This window comes from Epinephelus moara, chromosome 1 (assembly GCF_006386435.1).
Source record: "Epinephelus moara isolate mb chromosome 1, YSFRI_EMoa_1.0, whole genome shotgun sequence".
Taxonomy (NCBI): Eukaryota; Metazoa; Chordata; class Actinopteri; order Perciformes; family Serranidae; genus Epinephelus; species Epinephelus moara.
Window position 1 is genome coordinate 44,261,263 of NC_065506.1, and position 26,601 is coordinate 44,287,863.

At 42.2% G+C, this 26,601-nt stretch overlaps 1 protein-coding gene across 3 annotated transcripts in view; it reads left to right on the top strand.

Moving 5' to 3' along the window:
* The window catches only part of mapk8ip1b (mitogen-activated protein kinase 8 interacting protein 1b), an 80,309-nt gene that overhangs the window by 25,442 nt on the left and 28,266 nt on the right, over nt 1-26,601 (top strand). For 2 of the 3 annotated variants that reach the window (XM_050046267.1, XM_050046276.1), the window contains exon 3: nt 19,672-19,929. In XM_050046267.1, coding sequence (XP_049902224.1) covers nt 19,672-19,929 — 258 coding nt within the window. Of the gene's footprint in view, nt 1-13,141; nt 13,542-19,671; nt 19,930-26,601 lie in introns of those variants that run through there. The other variant, XM_050046285.1, reaches the window with a different exon arrangement.

The following is a 26,601-nucleotide window of genomic DNA, read 5'->3' on the forward strand; positions in this document are numbered from 1 at the left end:
CGTTGGCAAACCTGGATGTTGGCACGGCTGGATTCAAACACACCTGGAGGTCTGCACAGAACAGTCCTGGCTTTCCTTTTCCTCGTCCTCTCCTGACGACCACTCATAATTTAATTCAAATGTAATTTTGGGGAAAATATCCATCTTCTTGGTGTAACGCTATAGTGTTAGTTTGCGTCAGTGTAGCGAGTGTGACAGTTGGTTAATTAAGGGTTGTATTTATATTTATAACACCTGTGAGCGGAGTGATTTTACTGTTACAAGTCCCAGTGATGTTATACTCTATATCAGCACTCACGGAATGCCTCTCGTCCAATCAAATTACTCGGTCGGAACTAACTGTTGTATAAAATAATATCATCAATTGCTTTTTCGGTCCACTAAATACATTTTGCTGCTGCAAAACAAAATGGCTGAAGTGATAAAATATTGTATCGTGGATCCTGTTGTGATTCCCACCCCTAAAGGCGCTTGCACATGACCAGCGTTAAAAATCTCTTGATGCCCACTGTGCCATTGTTTTCCTATGGAAGCTGGCGTTAACGCTGACGTCGGGGTACTTTTCGTCTTCGCCGTCGTGTTGTGGGCTTCACTGGCGTTTTGACACATTTTGTTCAATTTTGTTGAACTGCGACCCCGTTTGACGCTGACCTTTCTGTGAAGAGCCAATGATTTTACAGTAGAACGCAGTCGGGGGGGGGCGGCGGTGGAGACGGGGCGCGGAATAATTGAAAGATCCGACTGCAAGATGGAGATGATCAGCGTTGGGTCAAGCCGACAGCGAGCGCTGCGGCGTCTGCAAATCGGCAATCATGTGTAAGCTCCTTAATAGTTACGTTGTTATTTCATAATGGCTGCAGGAGATCGTAATAGCCGGAACATTCATTCTTTTTGCAGCAGAAAGCTGAGGCTCCTGCCTTCTGTGTCATTACCTTGTACGCTCATGATGACATCATTACGCTACGTTACGAGTGGTGCAAAACCAGGCGAAAACATGAAGGGAATGAATGTATGAGTCTCTCACAACACCTTTGCAATCTGCACATAAAAATGAGCATATCTCAAAAATTATATAATGTACACAGTTCAAATAACTCATAGAGAAATATTTAATTATGCCTCTGCATTATAAATCTTTTGGATTAGTTTTGTGTCTTTATTTTGTTAAAACATGACGAAAACATGTTTTTGTATTTTTTTTTTATTACACAATTTCAATACTTTTATCAACTATCATGCTTTATTGACTTAAATAGCCTTTCAGCTTAAGCTGTACAGATGTTAGGGATATGAAGCTTTTAAAGATGCTCCAAAAAAATGACATCACAATCAGCAAAAACACCAATGTGGGCACTGGCGGATCATTTCTATGGAGTTCCAGGGTTAAAATGTACAACAGTAATTTCCCAGATTATTTTAAGAATAATGAGGCAAACACATGATCTCCATTTTTTAATGCTTGCGCTCATGTCATGAATTTTTCGTGGCATTTTGTCTCAACCAGCTGCAACATTCAGCTTCCTGCCAGCAGAGGAAAGAGGTCAGAGGCAGAGACGGCGGCTGTAGAAACCTTGAGTCTGATCACACGTGATTGCCCCGCTGCATCCTGCTTTTCTGAATAATTCACTCTGAGCTGTTTACTGTTTGTTCAAGTCGAATGAAACTTTGCTTTTTTTTTTTTTTTTTTTGCTGAGGAAAGTTTTCGGCGCCACGGGCCCACTGGCACCCTGGTTTTTACTGGCACGGATATGAGCGGGTCATTAATGAAAACTGGAGCGAGTGTGAAGTGCTACTATGAGAGAGGGAGATGTGGAGTGGTACAGAGGGAGAAAATAAGCAGAGGTAGATTTATTATTCTGTCAGATCTCTCCGGCTCTGTTCCCAGTGAAACACTCATCACCTCCTCCTCCATTCAGCTCTGCTACTGTAACCAAGGCAACAGGAGGGTCGAGGGGCCTTTTTTAGTGCCATTTATCCGAGCAGATAAGAGAATATTTCTTCTGTGTCTCCTGTTTGATTGTTTTAGTGAGGCTGTGACCTGACATGAGAAAATTGCTCCGATATTTCAGAGTAGTGGGAATATTTTTAGGCTGAAAAGCCATTTCTCTCTCTCTGTGCTTTTTCTTGTCTTCCTTTCCAGGGGGCTAATTATAGCCCAGATTATTGAATGTGAGAGCTTTCTGCTGGAGGTGTGTGTGTGTGTGTTTGTGTGTGTGGACATTGATGACTCATCCCTTGCAGGGGACTCACAGAGATCAGAATCCAAAATGGCTCCTTGACAGGCAAACATGAGACTTTTCTGACAGCGACATCAGTGACAAACCACACGTCATTGAGTGCTGTCACTCTCAGGACATGAAACACACTGCTCAGCTCAGCTTGTGTGTATGTGTGTGTGTGTGTGTGTGTGTGTGTGTGTGTGTGTGTCGAAAGTGTAGGGGATGTTTCAGCTGAGGGGTTTGTCACATGGCTTTGTAGGGAAAGAGCAGGCTCTGCTGGTTGGTCTCAATAATGTGTTTCCCCTCCATCTCTCAGTCTCATGTCATTTTGCCTGTTTGTTGACTGTGGTGTGTCTCCCTGTGTTAGTTTTGTTGCTTGTCACGCACAGACAGTATCTCAGTCGTGTGCACTCACTGCCTGAAGGCACACAGCTATGCACTGAACTAAACACACAAGAGGTTGGAAAATAGGAGCAGGTATTTTGCTGGAGCCGACTGTGAAACTGTAAATAAAGAGTGTTTGATAAAACACAACAAATTCAATAACTGATTACAAATTTAAAAAAAGAAGACCATACTAAAATTGACTGGATGGAAATAGTTTTCGAGGAGGCTGCGTGAGGATTATACAGAAAAAGCAACAAATGTTTTTGTAATGGATTCGTCGATTTTATTCCAGTGCCCACTGTGGCGTGGGATGTACACACAGTGAAACCGGAAGGCTCACAGTCACACTGGGAGTCTCGATGAATCATAAAAGATACCATTGCAAAGTTCTGAACGTATAAACAACTGGTGACGCATGTCTGACGTATTTTGGAAATGTGTAACAATATTTAATGAGGTAGTGTTAGAGAAAGACATTTGACTCCACTAACGTGAAGCATCATCATTACATGATAAAGATAGTAGACAGACAGAATCCCCTCTGTGGTGAAGTGAAGCCAGCAGGTGGATGATGGACAGTTTCATAGTATCACAGTATACCACAGTATTTAAAGATCCAGCATGATTTTCAGTACCGTCAAAATTACAGATGCTCCTCTTTCTGTAAAACTCATACGGAGATGCTGTATTGTATGTAGTGCACATCATGTGCCACCGGAGGGCAGTCTGTACTGGGGGAACAGCTGAGAAACATGGCGACTGTTAACAGCTGGCCAGCAATGGCAGAGACCGTGGCAAAAACTGCATGTGTTTACATCTAACTCGGTGAATTAAGGGTTTATTTTGACCTAAGCGGAGTTGGTGACTGTTGGACTAATTAAATGACTAAGAAGAATAACTGAGGCCCCAGTCGCACAGAAAGTGTTTAAGCAGCTGGAGGCACGTTTTTACATTGGTAGAATTAAGCTATTTGCTTGTGTCATTTGCGTTGCAGCGCACCTGGCGTTTCTGCGCTCAAGGCGCCTGGTGTTTTTACTGGAGCGCTCTGAACTCAAGTTGAAAAAACTTCAACTCAGAGCAGAAAAATGCAGCACATCATCTTTTTTTTCATCATCTTTTTCCCATTTTCCAATTTGGTTAGAGCACTCGTCTTCCATGCGGAATGTCCAGGGTTTGAATCCTGCTGGGGTTGACATCAGCAAAGGCATTTGGTCGCAAGAGGTTCCCACCGCCGAATCAAACGGATCAGATTTCTTAAGGAGGCTTCAGGATAAGAGAGTAACTCCAGAATCGGAGCCAAGTCCTCAACGAGGGCTCGTCTCAAGCCTGTTGTAGACGGGAGGTTCCAGACGTGTAAGCGGATTCAACTGGATGATTTGAGAGGCGGGCCTTCTGTGGTGGTCACGACAACAAGTTTACAATTGGTAAACAATGGAGGATAAACTGGTGGTACTCCCTGTGATCCAACCTCTTTTTTAGAGTCTCATGTACCCACACAGATCTCTGTTTCCCTGTGCCCAACAAACTAACAAACAAAGAAACAAAAAAGATTGATTACACTGGAAGGTTAGTGTAAGGGTGTGATTGCCTGATCAGGGCCTGAGATACTTTTGGTGTTTCTGTTTAGTCTGAATGAAGTGTATTTTAAGATGAGTTAACAAGGCAATTAAGCTATTCTTAGTTTGATGAAAGAGAGAGTTCAGCAGGCACCGCAAATCAATTTGACATCAGGAAGTCATTTGATTCTTTTATTGGACAGACGTTAAAGTTTCGTTGTAATGAAAATTGTGTTGACGATATTATTGTCAAGGTTACAAGGTTAAAATCTCATGTTGTATGGATGTTAATATCTTGACATTTTGCAGATGTTGGGTAAGACAGCTTGCAGAACATAGCAAAGTCAGCGGTCGGGGGACTTGGGGTGTTAGGTGTTAGGTAGTACTGCACACAAATACCATCATATACAGTGTACCCCAGTGAAATTTCAGGAATGTATGAAAAAATAGATATTACAGAAGCCTTGTAATGAGATTCTGTAAAAAAGTCTAGATTGTGAGCTCCTCTGATACTCCTGCAGGATGTTGCTGCCCTGTTAATCTAGTGCTCTTATTCTGCCACGATATTATAAATTGTTAAACGTAATGCTGACATCACATCCCAGAATATGCTAAATGACTGTTTGTGTCATTAGTGTTTAATCCATACTAGATGGAGGAGCTTGCAGTAAAAGTCAAAAGCCAAAACAAATGATGTCACAGTGTTTATTTTTTAAATGCTGCTGTTTTCATTCAGTTTTGTAACATCTGCTAACCGAGCAGTATTTCAGATGTTAACATTTGATCACATACTTGGTTTGGCTACGTACTGTTCACGTGACACACATAAAAATCAAATAAACCCACTCAAGTGTGTCGACCAAACTGCAGCTAAACGTAGAATCAATGTTGGACTTTGATTCATCAGGTGAACACAAACACACAACCATCAGGTGCTCTGTGTTTCTGTGAGTTTCTTTTTCTCTTTCTCTTGGGTTTTCGGAGTTTGTGTTTTATGAAAACAAACAGTTGCTCTCAGATTCTTTAGAATTGGAAACTACAGATGAAGATCAGTGAATGAATCAGCTGATGTTCTTTCTGCTTCTGTCACCACAGATCTGAGAGCTGCATCTTTGTCTTTGCTTTCCAGTGAAAGGTGCACTGTGTCTGACGGAGGCGCGGCCTGTTTATAAATGTATGAGTAGGCGGTGCAGCTGCAGGACGTCAGGGGGGTTGTGAGCACTTCATGCAGAGGCCTCACTGTATGTCCACACACAGAGTGGTGACCTCATTATTGAGCTCATCGTCCCAGGGGAGTCCCAGGATACATCTTGTCTCATTAATAATGGACGGTCACATGGAAGGAGCTTCACTCACCCCAGACGGGCGTGGTGTCTGCCTCAGCGGGTGTGTGTGTGTACGTGTGTGTGTGTGTGTGTGTGTGTGTGTGTGTGTGTGTGTGTGTCTGGGAGATTATAGATAGGGGTCAGAGGGCATATCCAACCTGATGCAGCCATTTTATGAATGCTGTTACAGGTCAAACATGGCTCCAATCACATCGGCATTTTCACAGAATATTCACAGCACTTTATACCATGGTCTACGTTGATATTTGATCCTGATTGGCTGCAGGTTGTCCATGAATGTCCAATAATGGACACCAACAAAGCAGCTCCAGTGAAACTCTCTGTTCATTGTTCTTAATTAATGCCACACCCACGTCGTATCACTCTCATTTGTTAGCGAAAATTGTGATATTGATTTGTGTAGCAAGCTAGTCTAGCTCTGTTTAACGTACTGTCAAATACGTTGCCATTGGTCAACTGTATGCAGTGTCATTAATTTTGAATCTTGCTAGCCCATAACATAAGCTTTCTGGCTCATAGCCGAGCTGAAAGTTTCTATAAGCTGAGCGCACCAGGAATATCTCCCAATGCTTGGTCGTTTCTAGGGTTCGTTTTATTTACTGAAGTAGTGGACGGTGTTTCCAGGTATTAGTCAAAACCCTTAGGTGTTACCAGGAAAACCAAGTTATGGCTTGTCAATAAAAACCTTTGGATTTTGATTGCAAAAAGTGTGAATATATAAATGGTCTCAATGGGCCTCATTCACTAATATGTGCGTGGAAATGTTCTTACTTTGCGCACAAAATAAGTGCATACGCAAAATCACCGTGGGATGCATGACACCTGCGCACCGGCCAATTTTGTTCTCACCACCTTGCGTATGTGTGTGAATCAGAATCATTCTGAATTGACAGGCGCGTGCTCGCAATTTGTGATTAGCATACTGCCACGCCCCAATTTCTCCATATAAGGAAGCCACTTGCCTAGAGTTGATTCATGAATGAAGGAAGCGGTTACGCGAGGAGAGAAGTAGTAAATTTCACAGTTTGTTAGAAGCGATGGCGCCGGGTCTTACAGGAATGCCATGGGTCATTGCAAGATTGTGGAGGACACAGCATGCCAGGATGATCTTGCACACTTCTCAGGGGAATAAAAGTAGTTTGCCACCGGCCGTATCTGATCCAAACACATCCAACGGCCCTTAAGCACGCCAAAAGTGCGCTCTACGGCGCGTGTGTGGGCATGTATGTTATTATAGCGCACCTCTTGAGGGGTTTCAGGGTTTGCGTATGGTGTCATCAGCCATGTTTTAAGGCCATATGCCCGGTCACCCAAACAATATAACATTTTAACATTAACGGAATAGAGACTTACTGAAAATACTAACTTAAAACAATTGAAATAAAAGACTAGAACAAAAGATGCTCACCAACAAGCCATCCACTTCTCACAGCCCCTGCCTCCAAACGCATTCCCACTGTACTGTTTTGCAAAATAAATGAGTCGTGGGTGCCTCCTGGCCAGCGGGCCACAGCCTTAAGGATATGGCAGTCGGCATTACAGATCATCTGCACGTTAATGGAGTGCTATTTTTTCTGTTCATGTTGTCGTTAATATTTTAATTGTCACAATGATGAGGGTGAACGTGTGTCAATTTCATGGTTATTTAATACATTTGGCCAATATATTAGTAAATTAATGATTTAAAAAATGTTAATTAAATCTCTTTTTAATGAATGTGGTTTTATAGACTTTGCATGTACTTAAAAGGTATGTGTTTGCATTTTCTAAGTCAGTTCGGCCTTCCTCATTTGTGCGTACGCATGGTCTGAGGCAGTTCTAAATTTGTTCGCAGAGTAAGAACAAATTCGGGTAAGAAAATATTGATGAATCCCGGATTTGTGCGTCAAACGATCGTACGCACAGTTTAAGCACAGATTTGTGCGTACGAACTGTTTGTGAATGAGGCCCAATGTTTTTTTTTTTGTTTGGCAAGTGACCATAGTATAAGTGGGATAGTGCGTTTTGAGGTGTCCATAACCAGGAAGTAATGGACTCCACGGAGACAACTGTCCTCCCCTGGCCTTTCCGTACTCCTTTAATCCGAACCTCATCGGGCATATTACCTTCTCCTATGCATTGCCGCCATCCTTCAATCATGTTCCAAAGAAAATGTTTTTAAGAGCTCAAGAACTTTACCCCCATTTTATCCACAGGAAGTGTCATCCACAGATTTCGTCTCCATCCAGCATGCAGGATGAAGACAAAATCCTGCTGTCTAAGGCTCACAAACATTATTTACTAACAGACAACATTTAAGTCAGAAAAGGATCCTCATCAGCACAATGTTGTCTTTGTTATTTTCCCCATGGTGGCTCTTCTGACGCACGTGCTTCCACAAGAAACAGACGGACATCTTTTGTAGCTCCTGTTAATTTTTGCAGAACTAAACTTTGTTGGCTTGTACCTCCTTTTCATTGCAGGAGTTTATCTGCAGGATCTTTTTAGGACATAATCTTGACTTGCATCTTGAATTGAGGACCCAGGTTCCAAATTGAAGCTGCTTTCACACAGCTGTGCTGTAACCACCCTGACAACCACCTACCTGCAGGAGCATTCCCCCATTAAGTGTTTTTAAAAGCAGCAGCTGCCACTTTGGTCAACAGCTGTAATGACAGGCATGTGCTGCAGTGAACACTGGCAGAATCAAGCTAGTTTGTAGCTGCATGCTGTAGCAGGACAACAGAAATCACAGCAGTTACCAAGGATACATATTTGGACAGTCATCTGAAGTTTGGTGGAAGTGTTTTCCCAGGCCATGTTTTTGTTCTTGTTGTTTCTATAAGGTGCTAGCATTGTGTCATCTCTGGGTATTCAGGCCCCAACATTATCAACTCCTCCATCTCGTCTTCTTTTTGCTTCCACAATGCCCGCTATTTGATTGGCCAAAGCCAGGTGGCAACCGCCAGAAGTTGAACACAGTTCACTCAGCACTTGGGCAGCACCTGCTTCATAATCCTACCGCTGTATTGGAAACCACCTCTGCAGCCTTTCCCTCATTGAAATGACTGGAGGCAATGAGTTACTGCATGGCAGCATGAAAGCAGCTTCAGTTTGTAGTCCCAAAAAGTCCCTGCTTCAGGGGTAGGACTTTCCTATAGATAATGAATGACTGTGGAGAGGCTAGCAGAGCTGAACTTTACAGGTCAGGCAGGTCAAACTCAAACTCAGTGATGAAACAGCTCGTGTCCAAGATTTATTCACAAAGTTAGCAAGCACAGTTGCCAGTCGTGTCAGTAGTCAAGACTAGCAGTGGGAATTGTTTTTTTGTTGTCTTCTATTGACAAAATAAAGTGTAGGAAGTAGATGTAATAAAAGCTAGAAAGATCGGCTGCAATGAAAAGTAACTTTATCTGCTAAGTGTTTAATTTCTGTTGCAGCCTTGAGGAGAAAAACATCCTGAAACACTGAGCCACTCTGCACCAGATCCTTTCTGGTATTTTCCATTTCCAGTTCTGTTCATAACCAGTGTCCAGCATCAGTTAGAATCATATAGTGTCACAACAGTAAATTATGAAGAAGATAAATAGGAACCATTCTGTGTTCTCAAACAAAGCTGTTGCTTTTTGATCGGTCTAATTAGCATAATCTTTGCAGATCCTCAGATTTGGCGCAAACACGAACATGATTTTGCTAAAAGAGCTTTTAGGTCTGTGGTTTAGTTCCTGGATGAGCAGGATCATTTGTTTTGTGGACAGAAGCTCCAAACACAGAGAAAAAGATGGACTTCCAAATGTATCTGAATTAGTGAGCACATGGCCGTGCACAGTAACGAGTCAAGGGTTAATGTGGAGCAGCTCAAGTCCAGAATGAAGCATAAAGAGGTTTGGTGTTCCCCAGAGACATGAAATGACAACATGCGTTATCACAGCCTCTGTGAGTGTGTGTGCATGAGTGTGTGTGTTTTAGATTGAGAGTGGGGTGCCTCCATGCATGTGTGTCAGGGTGAATGGATTTGATTAGCACTCATTTGTCATGTGCAAATGGTTGCAAAAGTCACATGTCTGGGTGGGGTCAGACAGAATGGGCTATTACATTAAGTGACCGTGGAAACACACACATAACCACAGTGTTGCATCTACGCACACAGATGCTTGTGACTCTGTCTAGACTGCCCTCTATTGTCCCACATTATTAGACAGGGAGACATGAATGCATGTACTGTAAAAATCAGTTCAGAAAAAAAATCAAACGTTAGATCTACTTAAACGAGACACAACAACGTCTTGATATTAATCAAGATCATAAAATCCTGCATGACGTCTTATTGACTGTGCGGTTTGAGAAAGTCTTGCATTCATCGGGGTGATATCTGAGGTTGTTTCCTGCCAGTTTTATATGTTGTCCATCATAATAAATCAGCATAAATACAAGTTATTCAAAGCAACATAATAACTGTCTTGATTTGTAATATATCAAATATTTGTAATATATCAAATATGAGGTATGCATAAAGTATACATGCTCTTTATTTATTTACTTTTAACATTTGAAACATTGGAGTTAGGGTTGTCGTAGTGATGGAGCCTACGGTGATTAAGGGTGAGTCAACAGCATGATATTGTTGTTTTTGCAAATTGCTTAATTCATCCTGATATTAGTGCTCTGTAAATAAAGCTTTACTGTTAGGCTATGAGTCCGTATGTTGCTCATTTTAAATGATAAAGATGACACAGTTTTCGAACAAATGTATGCTAATTTTTAAGTACAAAACATAGAAGGTCAATCAGGCGTGTTTTTTTTTTTTCACCCGAGACGCTTTGGTTGCATCTGGTTGCTATGATACGGAATATTTATGTAAGTAAAAATGGCGGCAAAAGGCAGAGTACCTGCTCTGGATGAAGGGAGGGATGCAGCAGGTAACAAGAGAGAGGGCAGACCCACTGCTCCGTGTGGGATCAGTACTAATGTGACAGCTGTGCTGTGTCTCAAATCACATACTTCTGTTAGTACACTTCCATGTAGTATACTATGTGCACTATGTACTCATTGGCGTAGTGCGCTAACTTCGACAGGGTAGTGTTGTCTCAAACCAAACACAGCTGTTGTGCACTTACCGGAAATGACGACCGCAAATTAGCTAGTTAGCAAACTAGTGTTAGCATTTGCGTTATCGTTCGCGGTACCAAATCATTACAGACTGCTAAATTAACCCAGTAAACATACTGCTTGCTTATACCCAACAACAGTATAGTGGTGCTTAGTGCAAAAAACACATGTATTTGTACAATACAGTGACGTTCATGGTCGCACCATTTCCAGTTTGAAAAGTGGTCCCTCCCCTTCCACTACGTAGCCAAGATGGCGACCATTGAGGGCGAGAAGTGTCCATAGTTCCACATTCAACTTCTTGACCGTTTTGAGTGCACTGCATTGTTCCATACTTGTGTAAGTACAGAAGTACGCGATTTGAGACACAGCATTGGTCTTTGTTGTATTTGTCCCGCCCCCTCTCCACTGTGATTGGATGAGTGAAAAGTGACAGTGACAGCATTTTACCCAAAGCTGAATACTTTTCAACTCTTGAAAAAACAGCACAAACTTAGCACAAAATAGGCGCTCAACGCCTCTTCACACTGCTGCCGTTTCGTGGTGACATAGCAGAGTTTCATTATGTGACAGTCCCATCACAAAAAAGAAAAAAAAATGTAGCGGTTGGGAAGTTGCTCGCCATTTCCTGTGACTGGCTTGTCAATAGCGCAGTACTGCAATACGGTTATTACAGCAGCCCTAATTGGAGTTTCTTTTTCTTTATTTTCTGATTCTGAAAAACAGTGTTTGTCAATGTAAACTCATCATATTTAATTCAGATTAGGGGAAGAGGGGTGTTTTTGTATTCATAAATCTATAACAAATCTATATAGAGATTATCACTATAGACATATATAAGCCATGTACTCAATGGCTGTGGGAGTATTTTTCTTTGTGCCAGTAGAGCAGATATAATTTATTTAACTCTTTCATGCACTTTATTAACAGTGCTTAACTACATCAATACACATCAGTAAAAACAGATCTCATTAACCCAGATAGGAAGAGGGAGGGAGATATACAGAGGGAGGGAGAGGAAGAGCGGGGCCAGCAAAACACTTACACGAGGAGAAGGAGACCTATTTCCATGGCAACAGTGTTTCTCTCACCTACCCCATGTGTCAGAGCTGAAAATACATTCAACACAGCACACACACACACACACACACACACACACACACACACACGGATACACACTGCCCCCATGGATACTGCTCACGTCATGTCAGCCACACATGGTAACAGCAGAGAGGAAGCTGGCTCATCAACACAAACAGAAACAAGAGAAGCTCTTTGTGTTTCTCATCCAGCAGCTTCCACTATCATGTTGGTGTTTACTGATATGTACAAGATTGCTGTTGATGCATTTCCATGGACAGCAGCCTCCTGTGTACTGGAGTGATCTCTTTGATGAGCAACAATATTATCTGCTGTTTACATATTTGTTTCTTTGTTGTGGTTAGCATGGGTTTGTTTAAAGTTGTTGTTTATTTGTTGTGGCCACTCAAAGGCAGCGGAGCAAGTTGAAAACATATTAACATGTCACATATCACTTAATGTAATTGTCATGGTTATTTGTTAGCAAGTAATTCAACTGATGAAAAACAATTAGCAACAGTAATATCAATTGATTCTGTGCACCCCGTTCCTCTGTCTTGTCGCAGCTGTGTCCCGCTGCCACATTTTCTTCACTTGAGTCTTGGTCAATCGTCTCTAAAGGCTCTGACAGGTGCGAAAAAGAGCTAAAATTGAACCTGATCTGAGAAGTTTAATGAGGGACAAAAGCTTCAGACAAACCTGATGGACACCACATGAAGCCACAGTTATTGAAAAAAATCAAAAATTACCTTACTGTGCAAAGTCCTTAAAGGAGAAGTCCGGTATTTTGCACTTTGAGCCCCATTTCTGGGTTGTTTATGATGAAATAGAGTGGCTAAGACCAAAATAGTGATGATTGCTCATTTTCGGAGAATTTGGCTTTCCCCTGCCTGGCTTAACACTGCTGCCTATGGCCATGTGTGAACCTGTCCTAAAACCACCCTAAACATTTGTTTTCAAAGCCATGAAACTCACCGAGTGGTCAGTGGTGTTCGTTGATGTTCTGACATAAAAATCGTAGCAAACTGTGGTTTCCATCCGTGTTTTCGCTCTTCATCTGGATTGTGGAACTATTTTTTCAGCTGCCTCACACCCGTGTGCGTGTTATACACTCCAGCCCACTTGATGGCGATAACGCTCCGTTACATGGGTGTCGCCACCCGGCAGGAAACCATTGCAATGTAATGGGACACAGAGAAGAAGCAGAAGAAGGTTGGCGTCGTGTTCAAAGGCATCGTACTGCGCAGAAGAAGGTTGGCGTCGTGTTCAAAGGCATCGTACTGCGAAGGTTGTTTACAAGCGAGTAGTCTCTATATACAGACTCTACATTCAGTGAATGTAGAGTCTGTGGGCAAACCCCAGAGATCTTGCCTCCGGAAGAAGAGCGGAAGAGCCCTGGTTTCCGGTTGTAGGCTGTTTGTACTCCGCTTGATATTGACCAACCACGTTTGAGCCAGCTGCAGTTGTTGCCAGGTTAAACGGTCGGCGTGGTGAACTAACGAGGCGGAACATAATTGGCGTCACTGCAAACTCTGAATCCATCGCAGTGGTTCAGCATATTTACTTAAACGGAAGTCGGAAACATTGTGCAGTTGTTTAAAACTTATTACAAAACTTTTTCGTTCGTTCTCGTTCTTCCTCCAGGAGCGCACACAGCACAGTCGAGCCGGCACTTTCACTGAGCTAAAGACTACAGTGACTACAACCGTCGTAAACAACCCCCTTTCCTTTTCGGGTGGCGGATAACTACCTTCCTTTCTATAGAAAATCAATGGATTAGACAAAATGTCAAATAAATCATCACGGAAACCACAGTTTGCTACGATTTTTATGTCAGAACATCAACGAACACCACTGACCACTCGGTGAGTTTCATGGCTTTGAAAACAAATGTTTAGGGTGGTTTTAGGACAGGTTCACACATGGCCATAGGCAGCAGTGTTAAGCCAGGCAGGGGAAAGCCAAATTCTCCCAAAATTAGCAATCGTTGCTATTTTGGTCTTAACCACTCTATTTCATCATAAACAACCCAGAAATGGGGCTGAAAGTGCAAAATACCGGACTTCTCCTTTAAGTAATGTGCTTTATGTATTTCATTTACATAACTACGGAAAGTACGTATATTTACATCACATTTACAGTTGTTTTAATCGGAAGCACTTTTCCTAAACTTAACCAAATATATTTTGTTCTCTTAACCTAACCAAGTACTTTAACTCACCCTAAACCTGACCAAACTGCGACAGTCTTAGAACGTTAACCACGTTAATGACATAATTGAAACTGCAGCTGCTTTCAATAGACTTTGGATTGGCTTTTGTTCGTGTTGCCAGCACATAATTTTAACACATTTGTGCCCACCACCACAAAGCGTATTGTTAAGAGGTCTTGTCCATTTTCTATATTTCTGTGAGACTGTGTTGGCAGTATTTTTGGTAATATTTTATCCACTGTTCTTGGCTAATAGTGATTGGGGTCATTCCAGATGCAGTGGGTCAACATTTTGATCGATACGCAAGGTAAAAACACAGTCCCAGATTTTTTACAGTTATAAACAAAGATAAGAATCTCAAAATTTTAGCAATATTTTACAATTATAACTGGAAATATTTAATTTACAGTAGCATAAAACCAAAACTTCAAATAATACAACAACAAAGGACAGTTTATTTGACATATAGGCCTGTGCCTTCAGATTTGTTTAAAAGTTTTACAGTATTTATAATTCAGATATTTGATACTCTGTGAAAGGAGCAAATCTCCACCAGATCTTGGCTTTATTTTGTGTCTTCTTGGACTCCTCTCTGACTGTATTAGCTGTATTTTTTCCCACTTGAAGGAGCCCAGCAGTCGATTTTGGGTGATTTAACATTTCCAGCCTTCTCCAACATGGTTATATTTGACCTGTTGGTGTGTGATTGCCCTGCTTGGGCTGTTCTGATTGGACGAGTGCCGAGCATCATAGCAGCTTCGGGGCAGCGGTAACTCCTCAGCCTCCTTATCGTCACTGAGCCCCTCGTCTCCTAGCAACAGGGGCCAGGGCTCTCTTAAAGGGGCCAGTCATTACTTGATGTCATAAAACATGAGAGGAAGAGTAGAGGCTCGGTGCATTAGCAGGTATCGATCTTCAGCAGGTGAAAAGGTGAAGAGACGGAGAGAGGGCAGTGATAAAAGAAAACAAATGATGGAGGGAGAGCGGCAGCGCTGTGACAGACAGACAGACAGTGATGTGATGTGACTGAAGTGAAATTACAGGAGGAGGAGCGACAGGGGCGTCTTCTGACACCTCATCAGCAGGGGTGTAAATCACTAGTCTCATCATGAGCCAGTATTATATTGATTCTTTGGATAATGACTTGATATTTGATGATATGGCAAAGTCTGCCATGATGTGATTTTGATTCAAAGGGGCCTGCGATCGATATGGTTACAGAGGTTTGTTTTTTGCTTTCGGCCCTAACAAACAGGTAAATAATTGTAAATTATAAATAAATTGTAAGTTTACTTTAAACTGACTCCACTAACGCAAATAAAACATGACTTAAAAACAAGAACATTTAACAATAGTATAATATTCGGTCCAATAATGTCTGGCAAGTTTCATAGTTGTTTTTTGCTAGTCACGCATTATTAGCTTGAGCACTTTTACATTGCATACATTAGCTTAGCAGCTAACAGTCATTTCCTCCACTCATAACTCAAAAATATCCATTTATACTTTTTTGTACTCACCATTAGGGATGTAACATATCATCTCTTTCATGATAATGCAAGTAGAATTTTTAATATGATATAAAAAATTCATATTGTGACAATATTTCAACTTGTTGACATCATCGTCATACTGTTACCGACTGCAACAACAAGCATAGCTGAAAGCAAAATTATCACCGACCCTGCAGTGGTTCCAAAAAGAGGAGCAGCTTCAGTAGTGTGGAATAAACTGTGGCGTCTTGAATGTTTTATGAACAGCCCCGGACTTCTCAGACTCTTTTAGTGACGTACCGCTCAGGCAGAGCATAAAGGTCCAGGTGGGAAAAACAAGTCAATCATTTAGGATTTTACTAAAAGAAGGAAATCACCTGTTGATTAATATATATAGATCCCAGGGGACATTTTTTTGTATTTGGGAGCCGTTTAAATGTGTAATTTGTGGTCGATTAGGGCCATATCGCCCACCCCTACTCCCCACTGGTTAAAGTCACCACATGTCTTAACAGATCAGCATGGTTGCATGCATGTTTTTTTTCAGCTGAACATTGTTCAAACAGAGCAGCTAATGTAGCAAGAGTTAGCTGAATGATGTTTGCTGGAGGGAATTATAACTAATTCAGTAGAGGTTGCGTTATGAAGTCACTCACCAAACAGAGAACAAATATTGGACGAGTTCACTTAACCCAATAATTATTCTTACAGTGTCTGTGCATGACAACTATTGGTCTCAAAGGCTTTAAAGTGGTGCCACTAACAAAACAAATACTAGCATAAACATTAGCTGTCTGACAGTCTGAAGAGCGACGAGACGATCCAAGCAACAGGACTCTATGTAGACATCATTTCTGCAAGCTGACAGTTATTGACTCCTGCTCATATATGTATGTTTGAGAGCTTTCCTCTGCTGTATTTCACTCCAAACAAATATTTGGGTTAATGCCCAGCTTCTATCATTTACACCCTGCAGCGGAGTTTTATGGCGAACAACATATGATGCATTTACCCATCATCGTAAATCAAGTGGTAAATACAACGTGGTCATGTTATATTTCTCTGTTACTCATTTCTGGGCTACAATTGGAGAAACATTTGAAATGGGAAAGGTTTGTTGTGGTGTTAAGTATGAAAATGTGGACTTAAAGGAGGCGGTCCCTGAATAGGAATGCAGCTGCACAAACACCTCCCATTTTAGTCCCAGTTGAAAAGCCTCTTTGGTTCTCGTCTCTGGAGAGACCTCTGGATATCTGTGATCTGTGTTTCACTGCATACAAATGTGCTTGAAGGCAACACTTAGCCAGTGGAATTGGATTAACCTCCATTCAATTCACCAACTGTGTGTTAGCTTACTGTCTGCAGCCACACACACACACACACACACACCCGCTGTGCTTCTTTTACAAAGGAAAAAATATATAAGAATCTTCATAATACAGTCATCCACCAACGCACAGGCAGCATGAAGGTATTTGCATGTTTAAATAAACACACGTGCTGTTTATTACAGCAGAGGATTAAATACTGTAACTGCACATGACTTTGGCTTTGTTCCTGGAGATGATGATTGCTCCGGATGTGACTGCTGTTCAGTGAAATGTGTGTTACATGAGAGGAGTTTAGTTGAGCTCACAGCTCTGCCATCACTGATCTTCTCTGTGTATCCAGACTGTGGTGAATGTTGTTATCATGGCGGCTGAGTGTTAACACAGCTATTACATTGTTGTTCCCCTGTCTCTGGATCAGCTCTGGATCAGCTCTTTAAGGAGCATATTGGGTTTTTTCCCACTGTACTTTGATCTCCAATCACTGCATCCCATTTAGGATTTTTTTGATGTGCAGGTCGTGATGAATCAATATTATAATTACGTCCTGTAAATTGTGTAGTGATAAAAATCTTGTGCATATGTGTGTCAGCTCCCTCTTTGCTCCACATGCCAAACGCAAGAACATGTAGATGATAGACAGTAATACGGAGTGCTGTAATAGGCTTACCAGTGACTCTGGTGTCCATGTGAAAGCATCTGTGTGTGTGTGTGTGTGTGTGTGTGCGTAGCTGCAGGGATAGTGATGCTAAGTGAAGCAGACTGTGCTGTCCCAGTGCCCTCTGACTTACTCCGTCTCCCAGATGACGCCTGTGTTTGTCACTTGCTTTGATTTCAGCAGCACTGTAAAAGACAGTCACTGTGGATCTCACTGCAAAATCAAACTGCCGATCTTATTGGTTTGATTTTTATTTGGCCAACAAGTTGCCTCCTGGAAGATGCGAAAACACTCGAGCCAAGTAGAGCTTTGTAGAAAGGATTCAACTTCATCTCTCCGGGCAAGAGTCTAAAACCATGCTGGCGGCTCTGTACTTCGGCACAGCAGCATTTAGACCTAAATAGTCTCATCAACATGCTCACACTGACAATGCTGGGCAACATGTTTGCAATGTTCACCAACTTACTAAAGCTTTTCAGCATGCTAACATTTGCTAATTAGTACTAAACCCAAGTACAGCTGATGGGAGTGTCATTAGTTTTAGTCATTAGTAAGGTATTTAAAACTTAATTTAAATTTTGACCTGTTAGTGCTGGATGAGGGGTCAGGGGATCAAAGCTAAGCTATTACAATTCAGCATGTTGGGAACCATGTCTGTATCCAATTTCTTGACAATCCATCTAATAGTTGTAAAACCTTCTTTGGCCTACTTCACTACGTCAACTTCATGGTGGAACTAGAGGAAAGGTCAGGGAAATACCAAAGTCTGGAGAATCCATTGTCGTAGAATCATGAATCCCTGTACAAATACTTGTGCCAATCCAACTTGTGGGTGAAAAGATATTTCACTGACTATGCGAAAAATGTGTCCTGCTGGTGACGTTAGAGGAGAACTCCAAGGATCACCAAAGTCAGATGAAATTATCCTCTCGGGACCGATAATGAGATACGTACCAATCTTCACAGTAGACCCATTGATGTATAAAGAGAACTGGGTACAGCGTTGGAGGTGGGGCCTCGGTCATTCCTGTTACAGTTGCTCAGTGGCCAAAAATGTCGCTGAAAATAAGAAAATAACTGCTGCATATAAAATTACCCGGACAATAACGTTGCCTCCGCACTGTGTGGCCCACAGAGCAGGCGTACTAGAGACCTCTGCTGGCTGAGCTGGTTACTTCTGGTTCAGCAATCTGCTAACTTTAATCATTTCTTGGAGGTTGTGACACTCAAAAAAATGTATCCACTCATTTACAGACATCTCTTTCCTAATGTTAGTCTGTGGGGAAAATTATTTTTGGGGTCACATGGCATCACGTGATGGATGTAATTCCACTGTTTGGCCACAAGGAAAATTGGCGCACCTCCTGGGGGCCTGGGTAGCTAATCCAGTAGCTGTAAAAACATTTCACCCTGAACCACAAATGTCAACCTCGTGGTGCCCTTAGATGGAAAGTCATGAAATCACCAATCCTTGCTATGAATGTCTGCACAAAATTTAATTGAATACCAGTAATAGTTCATCCTGGACCAAGAGTTGTGGACCAACAGACGGATGTTGCTGTCCCTACAGCCACACAGCTAGCATGGCTAACATTGCCAGAAAAATGGCAACAAGCATTGATAGGATCAATAACAGCTGTAAAGATTGTTGTTAACGTGCAGAAACAACAACTTCAACGATTTCTTAGATATTGCTTTCATCAGCATGACAAACATCTGGTGAAGTGCTCCTAGCAACAAACCTCGACCACAGTTTCCGTTTCTGATAAAAGTAATGTCAATGAGCCGAATATGTCCATTACTAAAGATTGGTTAGGGCAAAATGGCACCCTCCCTTTCCCCCTGAAAAAAGGCTCACATGAAGACAATTATTATCTGGTTAGGTGAGATCTCGAACAAAAAAAATTAACAGCAGTCGTTATCAAAACGCTGAGATTAACCAATGAAACTGAACACTGATTGGCAGAGCAGAGGAATGCTACCAGAGAAATGCTGTCAGTGTGATGCTGCCCGTCTTGGCCACTCATGTAAAGCAGATATCTAATCTCCACAAGGCTTCTCCTGGCTAAATAAATCTTAGATGAGTCAATATATGAAAACATGGAGAAGCTGATGCTGGGGATTGTCTCTCCTCTGTGTTTAAAGCAGCTCAGGGTCTCAGCAGTTAGAGTGTTACAGGCAGGAGACGGAGCAGCCTGTAATTGGCCGGCTCAATCTCCTCATCCCATCCACACACACTCTCTCCCTCACCGTCTGCCTCTCTCTCTGCCTCGACTGACGGTGTGTTTCCTCCAATCCCTGCAGGGCCATGTGAGACGAGGCACCAATAGCATGTCGGGGAGGGCAGAGCTGGGTGCTGTCGGCCAGCTCCAGGCAGAGATGCTGCATTTGGAACTGATCGACGGCGCTGACGGTTACCGCGGTGACAAAGAGTCCTCAAAGGCGTCTGCCATCGCACCCCTGCCAGTCACCAAGGACCCTGTAGCACCTGTTACCATGGATACCTACAGACCCAAGAGACCCACGACCCTTAACCTCTTCCCGATCGTGCCGCGCACACAGGTATGGTCTGAATAATCTACACACACAACACACACACACACGGTTTGTGGCAGATGACTGAGTATTGATCACAAAGCAGGAGGAGTGAACCTTAAGTGAAGATTTTTTTTCTGTGTGTCCGCCTGTCTGGGCTCCTCCTCACACACAACTATGACATTCATTGAATTAACAACCTGCGTGACATCACCATTGGATTCACTACAATTGCTTCTCTCACAGGATGTGTTTACTGGACTGAACAATAGCCCCAGTTGTCAAGACACAGAGATTTTTTTTCCCCTGGTGCCCGTCTCTGTTTGTGTTTGAATGCTGTGAGAGCTCGTGACTGAGTGTGTGTTCTTGGACTTCAATCTTTGTGAGAACCAGTGTCAGCATTTAACCTCAAGAGGAGGACATTTTGTCTTCAAAGGGCTGTTTGAGGGTTACATCTTGGTTTAAGGTTAGAATTAGGTGTAGCTGAAGGTGAGGAGATGCCCCAGTGTGCGGTATTAATAAGGGTCCTCACAAGTATAGACATAACATGATGAGTATGTATGTTTGGGTGAGGCTGGTTATGTGTCACAGTGTAGGTATGTGTATGTGTGGATCAATGTCTTTTGATCTCATGTGTGTCCGTCCTCCTGTTCACACAGCAGAGCTCTGGTCCATGTTGTTCTTACCTAAATGGACACACTAATGGTGTGTGTGTGTGTGTGTGTGTGTTTAGATCTCTACAGGTTCCTCCAAATTAAACCGCAAAATATGTTGTTCGTTAATGTCCTCTAGAACAACCCACAAGCGCTTTCTGATATGACGCTCCAATCTGAGGGATGACATCGTTTGTTTGTGACGTTACAAATTCACTGTAAAGAATAAATCAATTTCATGATGTGGCATCGCTATGGTTAAGGTTTGATTCATGTCCGCCACAGAAATGACTTGGTTAGGTAAAGGGAAACCAAGCCAAACACTAGAGAATGCGTTGGCATTTAACGTCTCTGCAAACCACAGATATATTTGCACGTTATTATGTAGCGGATACGTTAAAACCTATTTGTTTAGGCACAAAAACCACATGGTTATATTTAGGAAAAGATCGTGTTTTGGCTCTCACCAGGAAAAGCAGCAATGTCTTAGTATTAAACAACAGCTTTTCATGGCATTATCCCCGCCGACAGGTCGCCACAAAGCATGCCCAACTGGAGCCTACAGAGCCCATGAGAATGTGGCGATGACGGGTTACATCACAACTGGTTTTGTTGTCAAATGTTCTTGAACAGTCATCTTCAGCTTGGCAGCCATCTCACCGAGGTGACATGCCATCCACCATTCTCTTCACTCAGTCAGCTCATATATTACATCACTTCAGAGACGTTGATATGATACATATGAAAGATAAAGTAACATGGTTATGGTCTGCAGAAAGGTGAAATGCAAACTTTCTTATGACGACTGGGCTGGGGAACAATCACGGTTTGGACTGAAATGACTACTTCATTAAGGTTGGAGGAGCGTCATCGTCACGGCAATAATAATAAACATTGGATTAAAGTTACATATCGATCATTGTTAATTACCCCCTGTACACTCAAATACGCGTTTTGGGTGATCGTATTCAGTCGGACAGTGCTTGACCACATGATCATGGTCAGGGACACTTTGTCACCACATTGAACACAGCTGTATATGCAATTGTGATATCAAACAACATACAACAACTGTATGGGTGGAAATAGTGTTCCAACCCAGCGAGGTAGCAGCCATTAGCCTGTTAGCAAGCTAAGCTATTTGAGACACTCGCGTATTGAGTCAAGTGTTTGCTTTCAGTTTGGTCGGACGAAAGTATACAAGCAAAACTCGGCAAGTCATGTCACTTCTAAGACATTTATGAAGCAATGGCTTCTCAAGTAGTAGACAAGGAAAGAAGGGATCTTAATGTGGACACTGGAAACACATTTTAACACCAGGTGTAACTTTAGTCAGGTAATATCTCGATACAGTCTGGATATGAGAAGCATTTTCAAATGGTCAGGATACAAACAGCAGCTCCCTGAGTTGAAGTGTTTTTGATCCATCCATTCAAACAACTACATAGACTAGTCGCTTTTATAAGAACTTCACCTGATTTTCCTGTCCTCTGATGCTGCCGTTCTTCTTGAGGAGACTTTTATAAACCTCATGCTCAAAAACCACAAAACAAAATCATTCTAAAATGTTTTAAAGAATGATCAGGTTTTATAGAAAGCTCCAGGGATGATGTTTTTCTATAGGCCGACACAGAAGTTAGCATCGCACTGGTTCCCGCTCCAAGACGCCAATGGTATTTTTCCATTGGATGTTGGGTTATTGCCGAAAGTAAGCTCTGTGGCAAACTAACATTCTTGATACTTAAACATTTTGTTCAACGAATAATCTTCACAAATGAACACCACTTTCATAGTTATTGAAGCCTACATGTAAAACGCTAACGTCAGGCTAGAATCATACACTACGGTTGCATGACCTAACGCCACCACCATGTCAAGACCGTAAAGCCGTGTTCAGATGATGTTCTGTAGTCTCATTCAGCCACTTGTTAGCACCTGCCTTTCTTAACACACATAGAAGCTTCACAGATCACAAGTGGGGTATTTGTTGATGTATTTTATGTCCTGACACAAAACATGAAAGTTTCTTAAGTTCGTGTTAATCACAGACCTTATTTTAAGCATCTAACCAAAAACGAGGGAACAGTGAGTGGTAAAATCCAAACTCATTTCCGTGTTTTAGGACTCCTTCTTGAGGCACTCTCTCAGTACGTTTACATGCACAGCTTAATCAAGCTATGCTCAGAATTAGATTTTGGCGTCTAATCGGACTTCTGTCCTCGTCCCAGTTTACATGCAACTGAGAAAATCCAATTACTGACGGGAACGTGTCCTCCTCCTCAACACTAGGTGGCGATATGCGTCGTTTCAGCTTGTTAATACGGCCCCCTTTCCGGTTGACCTATTACGTCACTTAATAATAAACAACTGGAGTCAGGCGGCAGACTGGCATTTTCGAACAACAGCAAGATGGATAATCGTACAGCTTCGTTCATCTCGTACGTAATGCACGTGTTACTGATTGTGCAGATAAGGTGCACGCTATCCCTCGTGGTCATGGTGATTTCGAGAGGCAGACAAGAACGCCGTATGCTGTTGGAGGGCTACAACAATAGCATGTCTTGTCTGTTCTGGGGTCATACGCCAGCGTGGGGGGTGTGGAGCATGCGCACATGCAATACGCCAGCGTGGGGGGTGTGGAGCATGCGCACATGCATTGTCTAGTTTAACTCCGATTACGGCGGATACATGCCGGAGAAAATCGAATTCCAATCGCATTATCTGGGTGTCTTCATTGGAGTTGGAGAACTCCGATATTAGTCGGAGTAACGTGTTTACATGCACTTCAGTTGTCCAGTTATAGTCGGATTAAGGCAATAATTCGTTTTTTTCAAGTGTCATGTAAACGTACTGTATGACAACTCTGCGTCAGTTGTTAGATGTTCTCACTAACATGTCAGCAAACACTTGCCTACACATTCAGCAGACAGCTATGTATCCACCTGAAGAATTCAAGACTAATATTTGGGCACCACCCACTCCTGAGAGAAATATGTGACTCTTCAGCTGCTAAATGTTCGACTGTGTTCATCAGCTGTTTGCATACTTTCTCTGTCTGCTGTTTGTTGCTGGGCAGGTGGTTTACCGTGGGTTTATCGGACCTTGTTGGGTCAATACGCCTGCTTGTGCTGAAAACCAGGCTGATGAGTGAAGTGAGAGTAAACCATACAGTAAATGTGCTGTGAATCCAAAACTATGCGCTAAAAGAGGCTAAAAAGCTCAGCAGAGCTGCAGGGTGAGTGAAAGTTCTCCGTGAGTTCATCACTGTGAGCGGCCCCTTTCACATTACATGTACCTGCCAGGTATGATGAGACTCTTGTTACGCAACGTATACAGTAATGTATCGTGAGTTTTCCTGTGACTCAAACATACACACACTCCCCCATAGAGCGGGCTGTCAACATGATCAATCAAGCAGCTCTATATTTGTATGCGCTTTGTTCTTTGCTCAGTTTCCATGAGGTGGAAACAGGCCTACTGTTCTTGCTGCTGTGCTTTTGTTAGTGTGTGTGTGTGTGTGTGTGTCTGTTTGAGCTGTCAGCACTGGAAACTATAAAGGAAATAATTGCTCTGAAGCATTTTCTTCCTGGGAAGTCATCCTGTCTCCTGGGACATTGTTCACTCTCTTCATACAGCAGCTAGAAAACAAAACCTGATTTAAAGTATTTCAATGTGAAATGTATGAAGGTTTCCTGGAAGTGGCCTCTGCATGAACTATGAAGACACAGAGCAATAAACAACATCTCGTTATATGTAGCATCCGTCAGCTGCAGATCTTGGGCTTATTATGATTTCTAGACTTCAATGCTTGGAGTGCAGCTCAGTTGTATTTACATTTGTTTAACATGAGTATTGAGCTGTGTGTCATGTGTAATGACCTTCATCTGCAAATCATTCGCTTTGATTTATAACTCACAGGCTCTAAAGCTGAAGCTAACTGAAGCACCTGATGGTCAGAAAAGCCTGTTAGCTCTGCAGACTGCTTTGAGATGGTAATGGACATTTTGCTTTTGACTCAGGACTTTTAACTCACTAACGTTAAAGACAGGTGTCAGTTACATTAACATGTCTCAATAAGAGACATTGGGTTTGTTAGTAAAAAAGAAAAATTCCTCTGCCCCTGTTTGGGAGTACTGACACTTATAACTTCATGTTAAGATGACTTCCTCTGACTACAAAAGCAGTTTCTTCACCACATGATTTTATTCAACACATTATCTCCTTCCGGAACACTGATGTGTCGGTATCCAACAAATACTCACTCTGACTGGTCATAGACTTTCCGACGTGCAAGGTACCCTTAGAACGTTGGTTGCTGACAGTCTGGGATGCCGTGTCAAGCTCTGTCTGTCACATGCATCGTCTGTTTTCAAAATATACTTTCATTTTCATAGAAAGGCACAGTTAAACACTTCAAGTAAACCGTTTCTTTCACAATAAACGCACTGTGTCAGGACAACAAATTTACATTTCATTCCTTCAACAACAAACACACGTGGTTTTGTTTAGGAAAAAAGAACAGGGTTTGGCTTAACAAGCTTACGGGAAGCAAACACCAGCCTCCCGGGTGAAAGTCGGTGGTTGTTTGACCCACCCTACTCTGATATCCGTCAGCTTAATGTTCTTTGTTGTCACGGCGCATTTCCCCCAGAGGCCACCAGGCGGCATTGCTGATGTAAAAGGACATCTTTGTCGCCAGTGTCTGACGCTCGAAGTCACTGACCAAGCACCGGATTTTGACGACTTTGGAATGAGACCTGGTTGCAGTATCCGCCGCGGCAGCTAGTGTCATCCCATCGCAAGAAGGTCTCTTATTCCTCTCTATTCTTTATTCTATAGGCCATAAGTGTTTAAACCCAGAGAGACCTGTCTATGTGGGCTGAGTGCTTATTAGAAACGCAATATTACAGGCTAGACAATGACACACACGCTACATTCACAACGTTTCCATGCACAAAGTATTCTGATTTTTTGCCCTTATTCTGAAAAAGACAAAACTGCCTACATGGCTAATGAAAATTAATATTCCTCTAATATTCCTGTTCACATGCAGCCGTGCATACTCCGATCAACGTGCGCTAACATGTTGTTTATCACATCAAAATATGAAGCTGGAGCCTCTTGTGTTATTTTGCTTCTTTGCATCAAAATGAGATTCTTTTTCAGTTTTTTTCCTTGACCATGTGAACACAGCCTCCCTTCTTCATTCCTTCAACCACCTTCTTGAAAAGGTTGGCATCGCAATATTATCACATATCCAAAAACCTGTTGAAATCCAAGTCTTTTAAAGTGTTTTAAAGTAGACGTGTTTCTTCATCTGACCAAGAGTGTGGACTTTTCCTTTGGGCATGCATCTGCAGCCTTGCAAAGTGTTGGTGAGTTGGTTTGTGTACAACATCTCCATAACAACACACAGAGCTAATTGTGGCAAAAACCCCAGTTAAGATGCAAATGTCAAATGGGCTGTATACATGTCCAAATAATGCTATCAAAACCCAAAGAATACTGGCCTATCCCATGTTGTAATCACAAAATGCTACATTTGGAAAAAGGAAAAGCCAAACAGAAAAGACCTGTATCAAATTCAGAATACTGTCATATTCAGAATAATAGGGGAATGTAAATGTACCCAGTGACCTCTGTCACCAGGAGCTCAGTTTTTACTGTCATATACTGTAAACCCAGGTAAAATGTCAGGAGGGTATGAAGGAATGAAATAAGAGATACCACCCTACTAAACAGATATCTGATGATAGATGTGTGCAATATCTGCATTGCATTCTGGTCTATTTATTGCTACTGTGGGTGTAGAAATTGGTCCCTCTGTTTACTCTTCTTATATGGATCTCTCACACAAGCAGAGGATGTGAATTTTCCTTTCAGCCCCCACTCCTTGTCTGAAATATACAGATAATGTACGTTTTTTGAAGACCTGGCAATGTGGCAATATAAAATAACTAAATAACTCATCCATACACAGAGCCTGGATTGTTACGGACATGAAACAAAATAGGTTTATAACAAATACAGTGCTTTATGGTGGAGT